The 17,941-nt window shown below is 40.5% G+C and overlaps 1 protein-coding gene across 1 annotated transcript in view; it reads left to right on the plus strand.

The window, feature by feature from the left end:
- kcnh3 (potassium voltage-gated channel, subfamily H (eag-related), member 3) overlaps positions 1-17,941 on the plus strand; it is a 771,606-nt gene that overhangs the window by 504,974 nt on the left and 248,691 nt on the right. The window contains exon 5 of the mRNA XM_043692965.2: positions 17,242-17,491. Within this exon, the coding sequence (XP_043548900.1) occupies positions 17,242-17,491 (250 nt within the window). The remainder of the gene's footprint in view (positions 1-17,241; positions 17,492-17,941) is intronic.

Consider the following 17,941-nt stretch of genomic DNA (forward strand, 5'->3'; position numbering starts at 1 on the left):
CAGTTCTCAAAATGACTTGGTAGTTGTATTAAAGTGAGGGAGTAAATTACTGCAAATGCTGGAATCTGAACTAAAAAAAAAAATTGCTGGAGATCACAATGGAGGAGGGTTGTGGGGGGGGGCGGGGGGGAGTGCGGGTGTCAGGCAGCATCCATGGAGAGAAAACAAGCTAATGTTTGGAGTGTAGATGACTATTCATCGTCAGACTCTGATGACGAGTCATCTCGTTGCGAACGTTAGCTTATGATATCTGGCATTTTTTGTTTTCAGTTATTAAAGTGAAGTTTGGCTTTCATCTTGATATTGTCACAATAGCTGTTACTATTTCTGGCATCAGTCATTTTTACATTCTTGAAAGAGTAGTTTGGGTATGGCAATGGCCATAGTCTTTGGACTAGAATGCTTCCACACCCTCAGAATTTATATTTATCCACTCAAGGTTTACCTTGCACAAGTCTGTGTTGGATTAATTCAATTTCTTTATGATCATGGAAACAAGTCAGCCCATCAAGTCCACACAGACCCTCCAAACAGCATCCCACCCAGACCATCCCCCTACTCTGTAACCCTGTATTTACCATGGGCAATCCACCCAACCTACACAGCTTTGGACTGTGGGAGGAAACTGGTGCACCCAGAGGAACACGCACACGCCCGGGAGAACATGCTAATTCCACACAGACAAGTCACCCAAGACTAAAATTGAACCTGGGTCCCTGGCGCTATGAGGCAGTAGTGCTAAACTGCTGAGCCACTGTGCTGCTCTTTTGCAATTTTCACTGCCACCTCAAATTTTCATTTGAGCGGAGAATATGTGGAAATGATGAATGTTGTTGAATTTTCCCATTCTTTATGAACGTCTGAATTCTTCATTCAGATGATGCACTGCTGTTGCTTATCACGATGCCTGGAATGTCAAAAACACTGAAGTGTGTTTTCAAACATTCTATAATCTCACCAGAAGTCAACTAATCTAAATCCCCCCCAGCTAATCAGAAGAGTAATCGATGGTGGTAAGAGTGCAGGTGTAAAGAAGTCTACTCCCAGTTTCATCCAAAGTCTGTCTGGAATGCATCCTAAACAGACATTCAGCTTGCTTAGTTTGGCAATTGTTATAAGCAGTACACCAGCTGATGTAGTCCTTAATCTCATTGTTCAGATGTGGACAAATGAGCACTTCCTTTACCTTCCTCAGACTAGACTCAATTTCTTGATGTCCTGCGCTAACGTACTTCAGCATCTCTTGTCTCATCCTTTTGGACTGTTCCTACATCTCTGTATGACTAATACAACAGCAGGTATGTCTTAATGCTTTCAGGAGAGTTGCACTGTTTTGCATAGTTTGCTTGTTTTGAGCAAATTGCTTACCTTTCTTGCTCAATGTTTCTGCTGGATTGATGTTCTTCGGAGAATGCCAGGCTGATTCTTCTAATCAAATCTGCAAGGTTTCACATTCTCTGTTTGTATGTCACTTCTAGGTGTTTCGCTGCAAATGCAGTAACATTCCTTCCAGATATTTTGGAGCAGAGAGAAGCCATTTGAGGAAGGAGCTTTGAAGTAGTTTGTGCTTGGATTTCTCTGACATTCTCTTTCTCAAATAGATACTGGGGGATTAGAATGCTCACAAGCATAGCCAGGCACATACATTCAATCTGAGCAGAGCATCGTTTTGTTGATATTAATGCCAAAATGGAAATGCAACTGATTGTTTTTGCTGCATAAGAGTTTCTCCAAGTCCTGTCTCACTGGTATCACACTGTAAAGTGACTTCACATTGACACTGTAGTACCTCAACACTGGCGTTATCGACAGTGGTTGCTTGATCCTAATTAAAGCTGCTTTGTAACCTGTATCCTAATACCATTGTTTCCGCTTAGCAATAAGATTGTGTAAAGATTCATCCTGTGATGCCAAGTAAGTCAAGAACTTTGCTGTATAATTCACAAATCCAACAACCTGATTGCTTTCACATCTGTTGGTTGCTACACCACTGTTACGGCTTGTCAGGATCTGGGTGAAGTCCTTTTGCTGTCAGGACAGGATTTGACTTCAGGCATCTTCAAATTGTATATTTTTGTTGTTGAATGTCATGCTCATCTCGTGAACCCTCTCGAGCAGTTGCAAAAGATATTGGTTATTGGTATTTGCTTTGACTTCTTTCATTGTGTCATCACACCTATACACTAGGCAGAAGTGGGTACTGGAGATTAGAGTCAAGATTAGAGTGCTGCTGGAAAAGCACAGCAGGTCAGGCAGCATCCGAGGAGCAGGAAAATCGACGTTTTGGGCAAAAGCCCTTCATCAAGAACCTATACACTATACACCTATATACTAGCAGACTGTATAATACATCCAACAATGGCAATATTGTTTCCTCATATTGTCTGTATTTTTGCACTTCTGGAGTAATGGTAAAGCGATATGGGCAATGCACAACCATATGGGTGTCACAAACGGCATCCAGAATTCTGCTGCTTTCATCCAGCTTCACTTGCCAGTCTTTGTATTGAGGGTGGAAAAGACCTTTACTTTGGTAATATTTCTTCAGTGGTTGGCATGTGTATAAGATTTCCTCAAGGATTTATGAAGAATCTTTGGATTTTGCATGGTTTCACTTTTCCAGATTGTTAAGCTTCTTCCACGTTGTTCATCCAGTCTGTAGACGTCATTATTTTCTTGATTAATTCCTCCTTTCCAGCTCTTCTATCTTGCTTTTCTGGCTGGACGTGAGGAGGGCTGGAACTTCCCTTGGCAGATGCTGAATTAGTCTCACACTATCATTTACTTTGAGATGATATTGACCAGGAATAAATCCAGACCTATAAAGATATCTTTGTAATGTTTTTGGACCTGTTCAATCAATGGCATTTAATGGCCTGTGAAATGTTTCAGATCTCTTCTGATCCAAGTTACAAGTCCAAGATTTAGACTTGCTTCAGCTGACATGAGAGGATTTTGCTTAATGTCTGCTACCTGGACCTCTAGATCTTCGTTCTTTCCATTGCACTGAGCTCTGACCTTCATGTTTCCTCTCAAGATGAGTGTCGTTCTATCATAAAGCCTCAACGTTATTTTTGAGGGCTTCATTTTTGGGTCATCAACTTGAGCCAAATTGTATCCCACAATGTGACACAACGTCTATCTGACACTTCTCATTCACTTGCTGTTCTTCTTCTGCAGTCATTATTCTAGCTGTCACCAACCAATCATAGAATCCCTGCTGTGTTGAAGTAGGCCATTTGACCCATCCGAAGAGCATCCTACCCAGACCCACATTCCTCTCCCACCCTATCCCTATAACTCTGCATTTCCCATGGCTAATCCACATACCCTGCACATCTCTGGACACTATGGGTAATTTATCATGGCCAATCCAGCTAACCTGCGCATCTTCATGACTGTGGGAGGAAACCGGAGCAAACCCACACGGACACGGGGAGAATGTGCAAACTCTACACAGACAGTCGCCCAGAGGGTGGAATTGAGCCCAGGTGCCTAGAGCTGTGAGGCAGCATACTGTCCCACTCATGAGTAAAATTAATATGGGGTCTAAAACCTCTGTCTTCAAAGCTTCCAATATATCTGCCAACTGGCTTTTCTGCTTCTCAGTAAAGCTTGTAGCATTCTTTCCCCACAGGATAGCAGCTTTGCTGGTTTTATTTGCTCAGGCTTTTAAATTAACTGTGTAGCTATTTGCTACCGAGAGCAGGAAGAGAAAAAAAACTCCAATTCTGTATCATGTTTCTTTTCACTTCCACAGCACCAGAGAATGGAAACTGCCCAATCGTTTTGGCTAATCCAGTAATTTAGAGTTGCAGACTGCCGTCTTTTAATTTTGTTTCTCTTCTTGGCCATTTCTTTCAGTAGCTGATCCTCTTACACCACTGGAATTCCATACGCTTTCAACTTCACCTTCCTTAGCTCCATGTCTGAAGTGATGTGTTTAATGGCTGCCACAGATCACTCACTGAGACACTTTAGCAGAGCTGGAGGTCATTTGGCCTCAGCAAGACAGCTAGTAAATTAAAGTTAAATTGTATTTCTCCAAGAGGCACTTAGATTGAAAACTACCGAATGACAACCTTAACTCCGACTTCATAGAGTCAGAAATCAACCGTGTTTCCAACAAGATAGATAGATGATTCATTCATTTATCTGAATAATTGTAAATAAACCATCTATCATTTACTTTGTGTGTAAATAAATTCTCTTTAGCTTATCCACCACCCATTGCCAATGTGACATTTTTAAAAAAAAACTTGTATGCATCAACATTTCTTTTAAAGGCCTGACATCAAACTAACTCTTTTCACAAAATTATTTATAGAGAAAATGGTTAAAAGACTCCGGAACATGACAGGCAATTAATGTAACCTTGACAACATTGCCCACATCTCATTAAGAAATGATAAAAATAATTATTCTATGATCTGGTTTAGATTTTGAAGCAGGCCTCCAGGTGTCAGAAGTCTCTCTTGAATGCTTTTAATTGAAGTTTGATGTCAATTTACCTTTGAATGCTAATTGAAAACATTCCAACTGTGGTACTTTCTGTTTGGAAAGATTCAATTTCCCCCTTCGAATCTTTGACTCCACCCAGATGTATGTGCACATCATGATTGACAAATCGAAGATGCATGTATGATGGAGGATGTGATCTTGTAAACTGGGGTGGGGAGAACAAGGGGAAGATTTATGTTATCCCTAAAGGCCCCAATAGATAATCTGGACAGGTGCTATCACTGAAACATAGGAAAAGGAGCAGGCCATGTTGACCCTGTTCTGCTACTCCATAAAGTCATGGCTGGCCTGTGACCTATGTGAATCTACCCATTTTTACTCCATGTCATAGAATGGATTCAGCACAGAAGGAAGACATTTAACCCATTCTGTCCACCACATCCATTATGACCTTTCACTCAGCAATAAACCTGTTGATCACAGTTATAAAGTTAACAATTGGTCTAGCAATAATGTGCTTTCTGGGGATAGAGTTCCAGACTTTTAGAATCTTGATGAACCGAGGCAGTAATAGATAATACAACTGCTGGTGATGATTGGTTGCTTTACCGTGGTTTGTCTGGTAAGTAGAAGTTAAAAGACAGACACAGCAAAAGAAAGCTACTCAGGTTGTGACAAGTATGGGGAGAAGGTTTTACCTTGTTCTGCAGTCAGAATGCAGGGAGTTGGTACACTGAAGTGAAATTATAAGACCCACTGCAGTGTGTACATAATTTATATATTAAATAATTTAAAATTAAAACTAGTGCAGTATAGAATTGAGTAGATATTAGTATTGCTCAACAAACCCTTCTGGACTGATAGATAGGGGAGATCATGTCTGACAGGTGTGATTGAGTTTTTCCAAGGAGGTGACTCGATGTTTCAATAAGGGTAGTGCAACCTGGACTTCAGTAAGGTCTCACATAAGGGTCTGGTGAAGAAACTAAGAACTCATGGGATCCAGGGCAAGTTGGCCAAATAGGATCCAAATTTGACAGGAGGCAGAGGGTGATGTTTAAAGGTTGCTTTGTGACTGGAAGCCTGTGTCCAGAGGCATGCCACAGGGTTCAGCACTGGATCACCTGCTGTTTGTAGTGAACGTGACTGATCTGGACATGAATCTAGGATGTTTGATTGGTAAACTTGCAGATGACATAAAGATTGGTGGTGTGTAATTAGCAAGTATGAAAGTTTTGGACTAAAGGACAGTATGTACAGGTCGATCAGATAAACTGAACAGTGTCAAATCGAAATTAATCCTGAAAAACGAAGTGATGCATTTTGGGAGGACTAACAACATAAAAGAGCACACAATGAATGCTTAGATACTGAAAAGTACAGGAGTTCAGAGGGACCTTGGTGTGCTTATCCATAGATCCTTGAAGCAAACAGCACAGGTAGATAAGGTGGTAAAGAAGACATTTAGGATATGCATTTATTAGTCAAAGCATTGATTAAATGAGCAGAGATGTTATGATGGAGCTATAGATATTGCTAGTTTGGCTACAGCTGGAGTACTGCATACTGTCTGGTTGTCACACAATGGGAAGGATGTGATTGCATTAAAGAGGGTGCAGAGGAGGTTCAACAGGACGCTGCCTTGGAATTCAGCTAGGAAGAGAGACTGGAGAGGATGGGATTGTTTTCCCGTGAGCACAGAAGGCTGAAGGGGAAGCTAATTGAAGTGTACAAGTTTATGAGGGGCATAGATAAGAAGAATCTTTTCCCTTTAGATAAAGAATCAATAACCATGGGACAAAGGTAAAGGGAAGGAAGTTGGGGGGGTTTGAAAGAAGATTCTTTTCACCTAGAGAATGGTGGGAACCTGGACATCACTCCCTTAAGTGGTGGTAGTGTCAGGAACCATCACAATATTTGAGAAATATTTAGATGATCACTTAAAGCACTCTGGCATACAGGGCTATAGGCCAAGTACTGGATAATGAACCTAGAGTAGATAGTTAAAAATCACACAACACCAGGTTATAGTCCAACAGGTTTAATTGGAAGCACACTAGCTTTCGGAGTGACGCTCCTTCATCAGGTGATAGTGGAGGGCTCGATCATAACACAGAATTTATAGCAAAAATTTACAGTGTGATGTAACTGAAATTATACATTGAAAAATTGATTGTCTGTTAAGCCTTTCATCTGTTAGAATACAGTGATAGTTTCACTTCTTTCATGTGTAAATCACAAAACATTTTTTTAAAAGTTGCATTCTCAGGGTAGCTGTTAACAATGGGTGATAGCTACACGATATGTTGAAGGTGTTGGCCCCCTGTGTTATCTGTCTATGCCATGATGTTTAGATTGATTCTAATCTAAAAAGTGAGATAACAGAGTTTTACATAAATTCATGTAGGTTTTGAGCTCAGAGTTCTACATGAATGCGTGCAGTTTTTGAGCAAAGTACAATGTAACTCTGCAAGTACAAATTCACCCCACCAAATATATGTGTGCATGTGGGTCTTTGTCTGTCTGTGTGTGTGTGTGTCTGCCTGGGGTGGGGGTTGTGAGTGTGAGAAAGTGTGTGTGTGTGTGTGTGTAGTGAGTGCAGAGTGTCTTAAGTCTGTGAGGGGGTGCATGTGTGAGTGTGGGGGAGTGTGTGTCCATAAGGGTGTGTGTGGGTGTCTGTGTGCGCGTCTGTGTGTACCTGTGTCCGTGTGTACGTGAGTATGTGTGTGTAGTGCAATGGTGATCACCTGTAATGTGACATGAACCCAAGGTCCCAGTTGAGGGCTTCCCTTTGGGTGCACACACACACCGATATTCCTACACACACATCCTGGTAATTTTTTTCTAAACCTTCCACAATGTAATAATTCCCTTCCTTTAGCAGGAGGACCAGAACTGTAGACAGTACTGCAGAACAGCCTTCACCAATGTTCTGTACAACCTCAACATGTCGCCACAACTCCTGTTCTCAATGATCTGAGCAATGAAGACAAGTGCGTTAAATGCCTTCTTAACCACTCCATCTACATGTGAGACAAATTTCAAAGAACTCTTAGGCCTGTCTGTTTTACAATGCCACCCAGAGGCATACCGTTAATTGCATAAGTTCTGCCCTTGTTTATTTTACCAAAATGCAATATCTCACATTTATCCACATTAACTTCCACCTGCCACTCCTCAGCCCATTGACCGAATTGATCAAGATCTCTTTGTAATCTTAGATAACCTACTTCATTATCCACTATACCACCAATTTTGGTATTATTTGCAAACTTACTAACCATGCCTCCTATATTCTCATCCAGTTCATTTATATAAAAGACAGATAAAAGTGGACCCAGCACCAATCTCTGTGGAACACCACTGGTCAGGGGTCTCCATCACCACCCTCTGTCTCCTACCATCAAACCACTTGGAGAGCTCCACTTGGAGCATCCACTTGGAGAGCTCTCCCTGAATCCCATGTCATCTAACTTTACTAATTAGTCTACCATGCCGAAACCTGTATTGAGTGAAGTGCAGGTAAAGTGCTGCTTCACCTGGAAGGTGTGTGTGGATCCTTGGATACTGAGGAGGGAGGAAGTAGGTGTGCAGGTGTTACACCTTCTGCTATTGCAGGGGAAGAGGGTGTTGGGGAAGGAGGAGTGAACCACGGTGACCCAGAGAAAGGATCCTTGCAGAAGGCTGACAAGGAAGAGAAGATGAATATGTGTCTGGTGGTGGCAGCTCACTGGAGATGGCAGAAATAGCAGCTAATGATCTGCTGGATGTGGATGTGTGAGGAGTATTAAGTGAGAAGCAGGGTACCCTATCGCTATTGTGGGAGGATAGAAAGAGGGTGAGGGCTGAGTGCGAAAGATGGGTCAGACCCAACTGAGGGCCCTGTCAACTATAGTGCTGGGGAACCCTTGGTTGAGAAAGAAGGGACAGTTCAGAGTCCCCCTTGTCAAAGTTGGTATCATTAGAATAGATGCGATGGAGATGGAGGAACTGGGAGAATGGAATAAGCCTTTCCAGGAATTCGGGTGTGAGGATGTATAGTCCAGGTAACTGTGGGAGTCGGTGGGTTTATAGTGGATTTTGGTGGCCAGAGTATACCCAGAAATGGAAAAATATATCGAGGAAGGGAAGGGAGTGTTGTCCCGTTCCCCCTCAGTCAAAGCAAAATGCTCAGAGACACAGTATGACTTTACCTCCTTCATCTTTATTCTGAGCTCTGGAGGGAGAGAGAAAGATCACCCACGTGCACAGAGACATGAGTTCACGGTCTTCTCTGGAACAGCAGTTTCTCAATGAAATATATATTCATTTTACAGGGAGGAGCATCCAGATAAAGCAACATACATATTGATTGGGTGACCATTACAATCAATAAGTTATCAATAGTAAAGATTAAGCCATCTGCTGTTACACAATGAATAACTGACTTCATATAATGTATACTTTTCACCTTGTTAACTGAGTTTACATACTGAATACTACCTCATCTTGTTAAATGGTCCTACACAATTACCACTTTTCTACCTCGTTAGCCAAGTACCCTTGCCTTCAGCGCCCCATTGTTAACTGTAAGTTCTTATCTGATCTCAGTCATGCTCAGTTGAACCTCTTGTTTCACAAAACTCAGAACTTAACTCTTTCCCTGCCTGCCTATACCCTGTGCACATTCTCATTCGCTCCTTTTATCATTTCATGATAACCACCGAGATGGCACTACCAGCTTTCATAAGTCTCTAAGAGCCAGTATTTAAGCAAGTTATTGACGCACAGCATACCATTATTATAACAACAAAAATTATTAGTCTGTTACAGTAAATAGAATTTGAAGAATCCTTCCAAGTGGAAAAAAAATTCACCAGTAAAGTTCTTAAATCCACAGTCCCTTGTGACCACTACATCCCCTCCAAGTTGAGTGGAAATGAGCCAGTTTTCCAAAATCTCCGTCTGTAAAGTCCAATCTGAAAACAAAATTCAGTCTGTTCTTACATTGCTCCTCTGAGAAATCTGAATTCTTGGATAAGGGCAGTTAAATACAACACAAGGCTGACAAGACTTCTGTCCTTCCAAAGATGCTTCAGATGGAGGATACCAATGCATCTGAGTATGCAGTGCAGCAGCTGCAGCAGCAGGCTAGGTGACTGCAGCATTCTTTGCTGCTTCCAACCCCGCTGTGCTGTTAAATGTAACAAAACCAACTGGCTGTTGTGATTTTAGCTTGATCAGTGAACCTTCATATCCCTTAAATGATCGAATGACAAGGTAAAACTCAAACGGTTTAATGTCCGTAGGAAGGCCACTGACAAAAGGTGTACCAACCTCTTTTTCACCATTGTTAACTTCACTTTTTGTGCTCATGAATGGGGAGCTGATTGAATCCATTGGATCAGGTTGTGGAGGGGTGGGCAGTTATCCGAAGGCATGCTTTACCAGTGAATGGAGAAACTCTAGAGAAGATGTTAGCTGCTGAAAGTATCTTTGCATTTCCTCTCTCATTCCTACCTTACCAGGGTGGTTATCAATATGCAGTCTCACATTTAACTACATTAAATTGTGTCTGCTATTTCAACATTCTTTGAATTCTTGAAGTCTGTTACTCTGTTCACTATTTGTGACATTATCAAGTTTGATACAATCTATAAACTTCTAAATTGTACTGCTGAAACAATTCAGTCAATTATAAACAATAATCAATGGTCCTAAAACCAAACCCGCGGGCACCTCATTCGGATTGTTCAAAAATTATTTTCTTTTAACAAATTGATACTTGGCAAATGTGAAAGCTATCAGGAAAAGTATTTCAAAATTCTGGAATAGCAAGAAAATAACAGAATGTTTCCCGCGCTTTAGCAATTGAAGAGGCAGATTCAGTTCAGATTTAAATCTCAAATATTTGTGGGAAGCAAATGCAGAATATTTTAAAATATGTTCTCCAAACGAAACTTCCCAAATAAAACAGTCGGAATTACTGTGGCAACTTTGGTAGAGATCAACACTCTTTGAATTTGTAATATGAAAAGGCCAATGAAGCCTAAACAATAATTAACAGAATTTAAACAGCTCAGCCTCAAGTTCTGATATTCTCTTGAATCTTAACAAAACATCATACTCAAAATCTTCTTTTTGTGAACACTCTGCAAAGATATTATAATACAATACTCTTGTCTGGCTAAAGCATGACCATTGACCCAACTGTTTTTTTTTAAAAAAACAGGTAAACACAATAGAATTTGTAACAAATCAGGGGCTCAGGCCACTCAATCAATTGGTTTTAAGGTTCCAAGTTTGATCATTTTAATGTTGTACAATTGCAATTTAAAACAAAATCTGCCCCATTACATAACCCATAAAACACATGCAAATCATTTACTTAAAGAGCAGTTTCTGAACCAGTATTTGAACAAACCAAAATTTTTAAACATCAAGCATTCTCAGCAGGGCACAATTTATATTGAAACTTCCTCCCTCAACCCAAGTATTAGTACAACATTAATTTCAGCGTTTCTTGGTTTTTTTTTGCATCCTCTCACTGAAATTACCCTTATAAAAAGAGAAAGCCCTCGCAGCAGACCACATGGCACTGCAATCCAAGCCACTCTGCTCCCCCAGAACAAAGACTCACAGAGCCTCAAATTTCGCCACCTTGGGGACTTTAACCCCTTTCTCACATTGCTCAAACCCCACTTAAACACAGAGAACCCAAATGCCACTTAACACAGAAAACTCAAACCCCAATTAAACACCGAAAGCTCGAATCTCACTTAAACTTAGAGAGCTCGAACCTCAGCATAGTGGGGAGGACTTGAACCTCAAATCAACCCACCCAGGGGACTTGAACCCCAGTACTGTGCAGAGGACTCGAACCTCAATCACACCCCCCTCCCCCCAATGCAGCACAGAGGACTTGAACCTCTGTCTGCCAGTGTGCTTACAAAATTGTGTCTCTTGACTGAACTAATTACCATTCGAGGAATCCATAGAAAAAAGAGCGAGCAAGCGAGCGAGGGGACCATCTCCAGCACACAGGAATATCAAGAGGGACCAAGGTTTAAAACCTTATCTTGTGGGTCCGTCCACCTTAAGGCACCGATGTTCCGGGTGGCCACTGACACCATCCAATTGTAATTATTCGTTTGGATGCTGTCGACTATGCCAATATTGTTGTCCTATATCCCCCCCTTAGATGAAGCAAAATGCTCATAGACACAGTGTAGTTTTATCTCCTTCATCTTTATTCTGGGCCCTGGAGAGAGAGAGAATGATCACCCATGTGCATAGAGACATAAGTCCACGGTCTTCTCTGGAACAGCAGTTTCTCAATAAAATATATAGTCATTTTACAGGGAAGAGCATCCAGATAAGGCAAAATACATATTGATTGGGTGACCATTACAATCAATAAGTTATCAATAGTAAAGATTAAGCCATCTGCTGTTACACAATGAATAACTGACTTCATATAATGAATACTTTTCACCTTGACAACTGAGTTTGCATACTGAATACTACCTCATCTTGTTAAATGGCTCTACATAATGACTGCTTTTCTAACCCAGTACCCTTGCCTCCAGCAACCCATTGTGAACAGTAAGTTCTTATCTGATCTGAGTCGTGCTCAGCTGAACCTATTGTTTTACAAAACTCAGAACTTAACTCTTTCGCTGTCTACATATACCCTATACACATTCTCAGGAGTAATCAGAGATGGATCAGCTGAAGGTGAGAACAGGTTAGGAATTGGAAGTGAAATTGATACACTTTTCAATTCAGAACAAGAGAGGGTAGGAACACTGATGATATCATCAGTGTACCAGAGAAAGTGTTGTGGGTGGGGGCTGAAATAGGAGTGGAACAAGGAAATAAGCATAACTGGGGCCTAACTTGATATCCTAACCTAATGAAAATCTATTGTTATCAGTCTTGAACACTGCAATCAACCTTCTGTCCACAGACTTGTAAGGATGAGAAGTTCAGGTGTTTTCTATCGTTAATGCAAAAACTGATTTCTGATCTCACTCTCACTTTCTGCACTGTAACTTCAAGATTGTAGTGCCTGTTTCTAGAATTCTCATTCACTGTATCTACCTTATCAAATTGTTTTATCAGTGTAGAGATAGTTATGATCCTAGTGGAAGATAGGTAATGCTGGATATATTAGATCCCAGAGTGAAACATGGTTGGATGGATCATAAGTTTTATTTTTTCTTTTGCTTACTGTGGAGGTCAGTCACTGTACTTATTCACAAGAGGCTGTCAACACAGTTTTAGCAAAAGAACATCGAAGTTGATAACACAAAAGAAAAATAATGCAAACTACATTACATTAGTCATAACTGTTGAAATGATCTCATTACAAACATCAAAAAGATGGATTTATTCCTTTCACCTTAGCAAAAGGCACTCAAACTTTTTGTGAAGAATCAGCTTATCTCCACACGAAAGCCTCTTGCTCAACTATGATCAGTTTTCTTTTGACTGCACATTTCCTAGATTTTTTTTTCTTCCATTTAATCTATCTCTCAGACAAACTGCTGCTCAGCTCACTATTAGTTAGCAATGGGTTCTCTAATCTCACATCTTCACCTTCCACTGTGACACCCTCAGAGCCGTCTGCTTCTGGAGCTTCCTTCTCACTGACATCTCAGCAACCTCAGACTGCTTGGAGACTGCTAATAACAGCACCTCTGATGTTAAGTCCCTGTTTCCTACATGAACCGAACTCTCCCTCCCTCGTGCTCTCTCTCTCTCTCCCTCTCTGTGGGGACTAGAATAGCCAAGCCAGCCAGCTTGGTACATGGTTGTTCATTTTGCTGAAATCACGCAACTCCTTTTAAATGAAGTTTGAATTCCATGTTCAAAATGACCTTCTGGTCCTTATATTAAAAAAAGTCAAGTAAGACCTGTACAGAACAGAAAAATAAAATCCAATCTTCCTATATTTCCAAACCCAAGTGCCCAAATACTAAGGACATGTGTTGAACCTTCATCACAAGGCCCTAATGAGATCTTGAATTTTCTAAATGCAAGGGAATACAAACCAGGTTTAGGCAAGCTGCCCTCATGACCTAACCTTGACATTATTCTGATGACTATTGCGCTGTCATTTTTCCACATCAATACTGAAGGTTGGAGCCTGAATCTGAACACAGGACTCCAGAAATAATCTACCCGTGGTTGTGTAGAACTGAATCATAACTCTCTTGATTCTGTATTCCAACATCCTTGAGATAAAGGACGTCCTTCCGCTTGATTTTTTAAAATTAATCTCCATACCTGCGAATTTGTTTTTGTGGACTTCTGTCTATGGATGCTTAAATCACTTAAATCTCCACAGTCCCAAGTTTATCACCATTAAGGAACTATTCTGACTTGTCTTTCTTGTATCCATGTTACCTCTTCCACATTGAATTGCATTTGGTATAATTCGCTCACATTTTTACTCAATTACTGGATGTTGTAATTGTGCCAGCAGTTATTGGCCATCATAAAGCAACACAGTAGCGTGCTCAGTCATTTGAGAAGATAGTTAAGAGTCAGCCACGTTGTTGTGGGTCTAGAGTCACATGTAGGCCAGATTAGGTGATTGCTATGAGACTGAAGTCAGATAAAGATAACAGATTTCCTCTCTAAAGGAGATGAACCAGCTGGAGTTTTACTTATTTCTGGTAGTTCCATGCCCATTAAAAAAAAACAAATGTGTCTATTAATTAGATTTAAATACTCCCAAGTGCTGTGGGTGGGATTTGAACTCATGTCTCCAGATCATTCATCCTGACCACCAGATCGCTAGCGTAGTAACATGGTCCCTATGCTACCCTATCCTCAATCTAGCTCTGTCCCTTTATAAACATCTGCACAATTCACAGTTCCTTGTAACATAGCATTATCTATAAACTTGAATATACAGCAGTCATTTCCTTTATTCAAGTCATTGACTATAAATAGGGCGATCAGCTAAATCTTAGTACAGAATCTTTGGGAACACCATTTTCAAATTCTGACATTCAGACAGTATTCTATATATTACATCTCCCTACAATCTTCCAACTAATTCCAAATACACATCACAAGAGTGCCTTCAATTTCATTCATTTTCTTCTTTATTCGTAGCTCTTTTTGAGAATGAGACACTAGATAAAAGCCAAGAATGGGAATACAACTCATTTTCATTCCCAACCTTGCGAAAAGTTCAGAGAGACCAATGATAACATGGATATTATTTGACCAAAGATCAGCCAGCCAGCTTACTATGGACCATAAACAAGGGGTGCAATATTTCAATATTTTTTAAAGTGTCAGGCTGGACCTGTTAGGAGCTGACTAACCCACTACTGAGAAAACTTGACCAACTGCATGTCATTCAGTTTTTAGGAACAGACAGGCAGAATATAGGCAATTTTCTTGACATAGTTCAGGCCTTAACACTGGTGTCCATGATCACGAGAGGTTGCCAGCCCAGTCAGAGGCCAGCAGTTTCTGGATCATAAGGATTCCCAGTTGAGGCCTACTCGTTGGGGGAATCCAGAGATGAGAAATTAAGTAACTTTTACAATCTTCTTGTGGAGTGGAGACATAGAGAGAGGGGGCTTCTGAGGCAGGACAGACAAAGGCAGGCTTTCAGAAATTACCCCTTGCTTTTCCCCATCACTGTCTCCAAATTGTCCCCTCACCACAATCTGGCAGGCAGATCACCCTTGTTTCTATTTGAAAAAATAGTCAGGATGGCATGAGATCAGGGAAATGAGAGGTTGACCTCCTTAAGTGGCCAACAATTGCCCATTTAAGTGCCTTGATTGGTGGCAGGTTGCCCGTGGATCTTCTCACACAAACCTTCGTTACTAAGGTAACCCACTCTGCGTTAGATTTGTATTCACTCATGATTGTTTCAATTCTGCGTATATAGACTCTGTCTATCCTTGAATGTGGTCATTTCAAAAGTCAGACATCAACTCAGATCTGTATATTGAAGGAGAGAATCTGTAATATGTTAAGCAATTTCCATAGCTTAGCAATTGGCTGTCTCAAAAGGTCACCACTGATAAAGGAGATCCAACACTGAATCAGCTGCACCAACACAATATGATAACAAGTGTTGAACAACAAAGACCTCAACAATCACAGAAAGTGTGAGAGAGCCCTTCCATTAGTAATACCTCTGGCGCTTCATCTGAATTCAATGGGAGCACTGTTGAACAAATGTTGGTATCCTACTTGAAGCCAGTTCCCTAACCACTAAAGCATAACTCTTGCAAAATCAACATTGATGGATTGGATAACATGTTTGTATGCAAAACAAAAGTGTTTTGCCTGACATGCCCTGTTCTTTCAACTCTCAAGTGGAAAACATTCCAGGAGACGACAAAGAAAGTGTTCCGGATAGACATTCTGAAGCTCTTCTTGATGGCATGGCAACATTACTATTAGCAACGAGGAGGAGATGGTACCAATCAAAATGGTAGCAAATCATTCCTCAAGCTCAATCACATTTTTAATTTAAAAATTTAGTGATTGAGCAGAGAAGGACAGAAAAAGCAGCAAATCCTGCACTTGAGCTCCCACTTTGTTGGACACATTGGGCAGGACATCCAAAGATCTGTGGGCCAAGAATCAGCAGCTGAGTCACATGAGGATCCCTTGCATAAATTTGCAATTTGTGAGAATGGCAACAATTTCCTTTAATTTTTCTAAAACTACAATCAAATCACCTCTTAATATCCAAAGTTCCAGGGAATACTGTCCTAATTTGTGTCATCATTCCTCATCATTTAACATTTGGAGTCCTGGAGTATCATTCTGTATCTCCATCAAGGCCAATACCTCCTAACTAGGTAAGGATGCGCTGAACTGCTTACACAGCTCTAGGCAACGTTTTATATAAGTGAAGCATGACTTCTACCTCCTTATATTTTCATCATCTAGATTATAAAGGATAGTATTCCATATGATTATAATTATTTCTCGTGGTTGCTTATGACAATCCTTTAGGCCTTCTCTGTTTGATGCGCTCATATTTTCCTATATTGAATTCCATTTGAGATGATTTTACCCATTCACTTCATCTGCTAATATGTTTGTAGCTTTATGGCTCTGTCCACATCCCTAAAGTTGGATAAATATAGTTAATAAGTGGGTTCCCAACACAGAGCTTTCCATGATACTACTAGCCACACTATCACTTTTGCTTAGCCAATTTCCTAACCAGACCAATAATTTGCCTTCAGTTTCACATACCTCAGTGTTTCTGTGCCATAGAGATACATGACAAATACATATATGACACATTTGCAGACTAGACACACAATCTTTTCCGTCATGTATCAATGTATATTTTTCTTTAATTGGTGTAGTTTTCTTCCTGCTCATTAACTTGGTCTAAAATAAAACTGCATAAGGTTTAAATACTTATGGTCTCAAGCTTACAATAATCACTTTATGTTATGGTGACAAAGTGCAGCATTTTATTTCCCAATGCACTGAATGCCTCCGGTCACTAATTTTCCACTCTGCGTATGCCGCACTCTATTCTGCGATCATTCAATGCCGATCTCTGCAATATTAAACACAATATTTCTGGAATAAGAATTTCCATCTCCGTTTTAAAAAATAAATTCTCCAAAGAAAGATATCCTTATTATCTATAGTTCACACTTGATTGGAATTGTCCCTCATATTAAGTCACTTCGTGGTATATTTACTGCATTCTGAAAGTTTGCTTTGTAAAGTATTTTGGAGATAGTTCCAACTGTACACAGAACACTCTTTTTCTTTACTTGTTTTAAACAGAACGTCTTTGGAGAGAAGCCGGCACTTCCAGAGTACAAAGTTGCAGCTATTCAGAAATCCAGGTTCATTCTGCTTCATTATGGCACTTTCAAGGCCGGATGGGACTGGTTGATCCTCTTGGCAACATTTTATGTTGCAGTCACTGTTCCGTACAACGTCTGCTTCAGCATCAGCAGAGATGACCATTCTGCTGCTTCAAGAAACCCTCCTAGCGTGAGTGACATCTTTGTGGAGATCCTCTTCATGCTCGGTGAGACTTCCATCTTATCAATTTATAATGCGTACCCCCAAAATGAGCAACCATGGACTCAAGACAAATAGTCCACATTTCCCCATTGTTATAGTTCCTCTATAGCACAGGAATGCACAAGGAGAAGGAAATGTGGAGTAAGTGACTTACTCTGTAAATCATGATTTGGAGATCCCGGTGTTGGACTGGGGTACACAAAGTTAAAAATCACACAACACCAGGTATCCACCTGATGAAGGAGCAGCGCTCCGAAAGCTAGTGCTTCCAAATAGTGCTTCTGGTGTTGTGTGACTTTTAACTTTGTAATCGTAAAGTAATACCATTCCATTGTTTCCTGGGATTTGTGCTCCACCTTTGACCTCACCTAAATCTTAGACACTTATCCTAGCTACAGCCCCTTTAAATCAATTCTGTTCATGATTTTCATATATTTAAGCCTATTTTCAAGCT

Source organism: Chiloscyllium plagiosum, unplaced genomic scaffold, assembly GCF_037043375.1.
Source record: "Chiloscyllium plagiosum isolate Xiang-an unplaced genomic scaffold, Cpla_swu_hap1 HiC_scaffold_7, whole genome shotgun sequence".
NCBI classification, from domain to species: domain Eukaryota; kingdom Metazoa; phylum Chordata; class Chondrichthyes; order Orectolobiformes; family Hemiscylliidae; genus Chiloscyllium; species Chiloscyllium plagiosum.